Here is a 5,965-nt window from a genome sequence, read left to right on the forward strand (position 1 = left end):
TTCGGTATATCGAAGATTTGGTGTATCAAGTGTCGGTATACTAAGTTCGCTAAATTGAAATTCTTAATATTGGTATACCAAACTTTGGTATACCGAAGTTTTGGTGTACCAAATGTTGGAATACCAAATTTCAGTATAGGTATACTGAGTAATGGAAGAGGTGGACTACCTCTGGAAGAAGATAGTGGAAGAATTTGATATTATTTTTTAATCATTAATATTTAGACAATGGCTATTGAGCCCCTCATTTTAGAACTAACAGATTTTATCATCTGTATAATATCCCTGTCTTTTTTACGAGGGTAACTGTTCACATGGGGGATGTTGGCGTCGGCTCACAAGCTACATGTACTACCCCTCTTCTTCTTTATACGCTCCTCCCACTAGCTAGTAATCTTCATCTTCGACAATGGCTCTTGTGGTGGTGGTTCTGATGATGATGCTCGCCGCTACCTACACTTCCTTCTGGCTTCCGCTCTCTGCTCCACCGCTGATCACAGAGCCATTCGACGCCTCGAAGCCTCCAAAGTCACCGCCGATCACAGAGCTGCCACACCTGCCGCTTCCACCTCCACCACCCACCTTGCAGTCACCACTCACGCCCTCCAATGAGCCCTTCAAGGCCCTCAAGCCCTCAAAGTCGGCTCCAAAGTTGCCCTCAAAGCCGTCATCACCACCGATTGAGCTGCCGCCGATTGAGCTTCTGCCGATTCAGCAGCCACCGCAGCCGCTTCGACAACCCCCACCTCCCCTGTGACATGTGACCTGTCACCTATGAACCTTGTGAATTCATCCCTTTCTAGCTAGTAAATAATGTTAGGGATGATGTTTATCTAATCCAGTTTAATGAAATTATGAGGTTTTCAACAAAAAAAATGCACTGTGCAAGGTTATTAAATGACTATGCTAGACAGTATATTGATACGTCGACAGCAAAGTGGGACAAATATGATTCACTAAACATGATATCTGTCCCATTGTAGAATATTTAACTATAAACTTAAAAACTTGCACAGATCTTTTAAAAATATATGTAAGTCACTAAGAACTTACATAGTTCTACAAGAAACAGAAACCTTGAATGAGGCTTCAAGGGCTTCTTTATAATTTTCTTCATCTTAATTAATAAGCATGTGAGTTTTAATTAAATCATATACTAGAAAAGAAAAGAAAAAAAAAAGACAAAGACAAAGTGTGAATAAACAAAATATCTGCACATATTTTAATTAACGTAGTGAATTCAAGGGATTATAAATATTTTATTTGAATGAAACTAGTGAAAATTTGAGATCTTGTAAGGTATTATTGTTTCTATGATGTGGAGATTTGAACCAAAAAAGTGATATCTTTAGATTTGATAATGGATGCATTTTATTTTCTGGTGGAAGACTACTTTGATGCCGGAATTACTTAATACAATATGTTTCATAAAGAGACTGAGAGTACTTTTCTCGATCAAGATTGAAGCTTTCCTGTTTTTCATGTGCAAAAGATAAGAATTGAACTGTGATTTTTTTGATTTGGTGATGGTAGTGGTGTTTCCTTTTCCAACTAGCTGGTACGAGTGTGATATCATTTTGATTTGTGTGCATGCCTCTGCTGTAGACACTTCTAATAAACTTACGTATACTGAAGTTTGATATACCGAATTTCTTTATACTAAAACTGTTGGTTGCTACTCGGAAAACCTATAGGTTCCACTGTACAAAAAATTTTGTACAAAGATCTGAACCTTTTCCTAGCTACCATGTGTTCTTTTAAATTAAATTTTGGATCGCCTGTGGAACTTAACACGTTTGATCCAAAACTTAATCTATTTGTTCTTTTAGGTTTTGACTTGGATCTCCTGCGGAACTTAACACGTTCGACCCAAGTCTCCTTAAGTTATTAATTACATTAAATATTAATTTCCATAAAAGGTTCCCAGTACTGACGTGGCGAGGCACATGGCCTTCTTGGATATGGGAGCAACCACCACCGACTAGACAAAACCTTTAATAGAAAGCTAATATTTAATTTCCTAAAATAACTTTAGGTTAACCTGTCACGCCTCCAGAAGAGTCCCTGTCCGAGAAAATTTCGGCAGCATCTCCCCTGTACGGCGGACAATCAAAATTTTCTACAAGCACTAAATACTCAGCCACAGACGGCTGGAATAATAACAGTAATGAAAATCAATCACCACGCAGTTTATATATATATATTCAGCCTCTGGCTGACACAACCACGCAGTAATAATACTCTGACTCGAAATCAACCCTACTCAACTACACTCGTAAAGCCCAAATCCGATTTTTTTTCTTACCTCTTCTGCCGTTCAGGCAGGCATGTAGTAGAGTAAATCCAAATCATACGAAAAGTTCATCCAACGGAAAGATTCCATACAATATCCATATGTAAGTCCAAAACAAAACTAAAATAAAGTCTGATAGCGAAAAGCTAAAATGAAACAACTCAAAAACCAGCAGCGGAGTAGCACTACGTGCCGTGGGGACTAGCGACTGGAACTCCCTCCGACAGCATCAACCCGAAAATAACAACAATGGAGGCGGGGTGAGTCCAACACTCGGTGCAGTTGATATGCAAAGTAAAGAAACAACACCTAGCACTAATCATGCGTGCAGTCTCGATAAAAAAATAAGAATGCATCTGAAATAAACAGAAGAATACTGTACTAACCAGGTCCTGAGTATAAGGTCAAACAGTCCGAGGGATAAGGAAATTCTGTATGCATGTCAAACATAGGTATCCAAACAATATGCAACATATAAATGCAGCAAACACAAACACAAGCAATAAATACATCATGCATATGATGCCAATGATGCGTCCTGGTCACCCCTGACGCGAGTCGATCATCTCATACAAAAGTGAGGCCGAGTGGGTAGGGCTGTGACAACCGTGCACTCTGTCGTCACTACTCCTGATGAGTGACCGAGTGGACGGGATGCTGTCGGAGTACACCTATCCTCCTACCCCAAATCATAGATGGGGGAGCGCAATGCTCTCATCTCCCGGTACTCAAAGACGGGGAGGAATCCCTGCCGGATAACACGTTGTGTCACACTACCCATGAGCGGACCAACGGTGCCTAACAGAGTCCCTGCTGCAACACACTCAGCCTGAATCGACCACTAACCCATGAGTGGTGGTGTGTGCAGATCCATGTAACTGGCGATGTGCTCAACAATAATGGAGCGGACTATCGCACAGCATGCAATCATGCAAATGATGCATGGCAATAACCATATAAACATCCTGACCTAATCCATATATATAGAAAAGTGCACCCTAGGTCAACGAATCATATCGAATCAAAGGTACACAGAAGGTATAAAACCTAGGTCCTGAACATGGTCAAGCATGGCATATCACTACCCCTATAAGCATGTACAAACAGGTAAAATATACCTGAGATGCAAAACCAATCAATCAATCAAGCATGTAAGATTTGGGTAGTGATTAACCGAAACAGATAAGAAACACAATTAATGCAACATGTTAATTTAATTACTAAGCATATCAAATGACATAAGTCAAAAGTACCCGCCTCCGAAAATAGAAAGGTCCAATCTGACTCCGAGATACTCGTCTCGCGTCAAAGTCCTGTAATACCAAACATATACGAATTATTTAGCTAAATTCCTATAAATAGCTAAATAAATTCTTTAACCCTAAATTAGGGCAAAAACCCTAATTCCAAAAACACAAACCTATTTCAAATTCATCATCATAATAATCCAATTCCAACCTAATTCAATGTATTTACCAAATCTAACAATCATCTACATCATGCATCAAATCCCTACTCCTTACCTCAATTCGTATGTATCACTGTTGATCCAAAATCAAAGACGTTGGCTGCTGAAACAAGATCAGAGCCGCTGCTGGGGATCACAAAGTTACTGCCCAAACAACACATGTTATGATAATACACTGCATCAACATCTCAAGATTGCAAGATGAATCAAATTGAAGCCCAACATTTCATACCTAAATCTCAACTCTGTATCAGCAGTCCCTTCCCAACCAAACCACACCAATCCGTGACCTCCAAAATCACACAGAACTCGGCTGATCCTGATGGCCGGCGGCAGTGTGGTACCAAGACAACGACACCAGGAAAACTAGGGCAGAGGAGAAGAGATGAAAGTGAGGCTCGGCAGATTCAGGGCAAGGAGCTTGGTCGGCTGTGGCCCAAATCTAGGGCAGAGGGCGTCCGAGAAGAATCGGCTGGAAAAAAATCTCGAAATGGAGGAAGAGGAGAGATGGCCGGCACTGCTCGGCGTCGGTGGAAACACTAGGGCAATGGCCGGCACTGCTCGGCGTCGGCGGAGAAGAGGAAATCTTCTGTGGGTGTCGGCGCGTCGACAAGGAGACTAGGGCACAGCCGACGGCTTGACCAGCAGTGGCTCGCGCTCGTCGGCGCTTGGGCAGACTCCGGGAGGAAGAAACCGCCGGACCGGCGGTTAGGGCACGGCGTCGGGAAGAAGAAGGGAAGAGTTGCGGGGATGGCTTGGGTTCGGCGAGGTGAGGAATAAGAAGAGGAAATAAGGAAATAAAAAGAAACAAAAGAAAAGGAAATGTAAATATAAACATTTCCTCGCTTAAACGAGGTAGACTAAACAGGCTTTTCCGGGCCCCGTTTTTATCCCCGTTAACTCGTCCGTACGAACTCCGAAAAATCCCCGAAAAATGTCCAAAAATTCTGGAAAATTCCCTTATTCATATTCGCCTATTTCCGGTATTTTACATTCTCCCCCACTAATAAAAATTTGGTCCCCAAATTTCGTTATCTACCATCAGCAAGTACCAACAACAGATTTAGAGTATAAATGCTGAACGGTAATTTAAATCACATCCTCAAGTGAAAAGATGGGGGTATCAAGCTCGGATGGTATCCTCGAGCTCCCAAGTAGCCTCCTCGTCTGAATGATGCTGCCATCCGACTTTAACCAGCCGGATAGTCTTGTTCCGCAACTGACGCTCTTTCCGGTCGAGAATCCGTACCAGAACCTCCTCATATGTAATGTCAGGCTGAACTGGAACTGGAATATCTTCCAACACATGGGTCGGGTCGGGCACGTATCTCCTCAGCGTAGATACGTGGAATACGGCGTGAACGCCTGCCAAGGACGACAATAGTGCCAACCGATAAGCTACTGCTCCAATCCTTTCCGAAATCTCAAAAGGGCCAATTTACCGCGGAGCTAGCTTACCTCTGAGGCCAAATCTCTTCACCCCTTTCATGGTGAAACTCGCAGAAATACCTGGTCGCAAATGGAGAACCCTAAGGGTCTCCGACTCCGGTCAGCATAACACTTCTGGCAGTCTTATGCGTCTGACATCCTCTGTCCGATAATATGGACCACTTTGCCTCACGTTGAGCTCTATGAGGTCTCAACAACTGGGTCTCTCGGATTCTCTTCCTGATCGACGACTGAGCAACCATCGTAACAAGAATACCATGCTCTGTCTGTCCCTGCTCCTCAATGTCTAACTCAGAGAAATCCTGAATCAAATCTGTGACCACAACTCAGTGGCAAGCTAAAGTCCCTCTGGACTTCTGGCTAAGTGCATCGACAACCACATTAGCTTTTCCCAGGTGATAGCTAATGGTACAATCATAATCCTTCAGGAACTCCATCTATCTCCTCGGTCGAAGATTAAGTTCCTTCTGAGTGAAACAGATATTTGAGACTCCGATGGTCAGTGAGAATCTCAATGTAATATCATACAGGTACTGCCGCCAAATCTTCGGGCAAAAATAATAGCAGTCAACTCCAGATCATGAACTGAGTATTTTCTTCTCAGGCTCCCCCAACTATCAAGAAGTATATAAGAATACTCAACCGTGCTGCAACAGAACAGCACCCATACCCTGTAGAAACGTGTCGGTGTAGAGGACAAAATTCGTCCTCTTCCGAAGGTAAAAACCAAAAATCAAAGTCGACACTCGTCTCCG

At 42.7% G+C, this 5,965-nt stretch overlaps 1 protein-coding gene across 1 annotated transcript; it reads left to right on the plus strand.

Annotated features, from left to right (window-relative positions):
- The first annotated feature begins 409 nt into the window (after positions 1-409).
- Positions 410-757, plus strand: LOC122048040 (gibberellin-regulated protein 14-like). Its single transcript, XM_042609648.1, has one exon. The coding sequence runs from the start codon at positions 410-412 to the stop codon at positions 755-757; it is 348 nt and encodes a 115-aa protein (XP_042465582.1).
- The last annotated feature ends 5,208 nt before the right edge of the window (positions 758-5,965 follow it).

Source organism: Zingiber officinale, chromosome 2B, assembly GCF_018446385.1.
Source record: "Zingiber officinale cultivar Zhangliang chromosome 2B, Zo_v1.1, whole genome shotgun sequence".
NCBI lineage: Eukaryota > Viridiplantae > Streptophyta > Magnoliopsida > Zingiberales > Zingiberaceae > Zingiber > Zingiber officinale.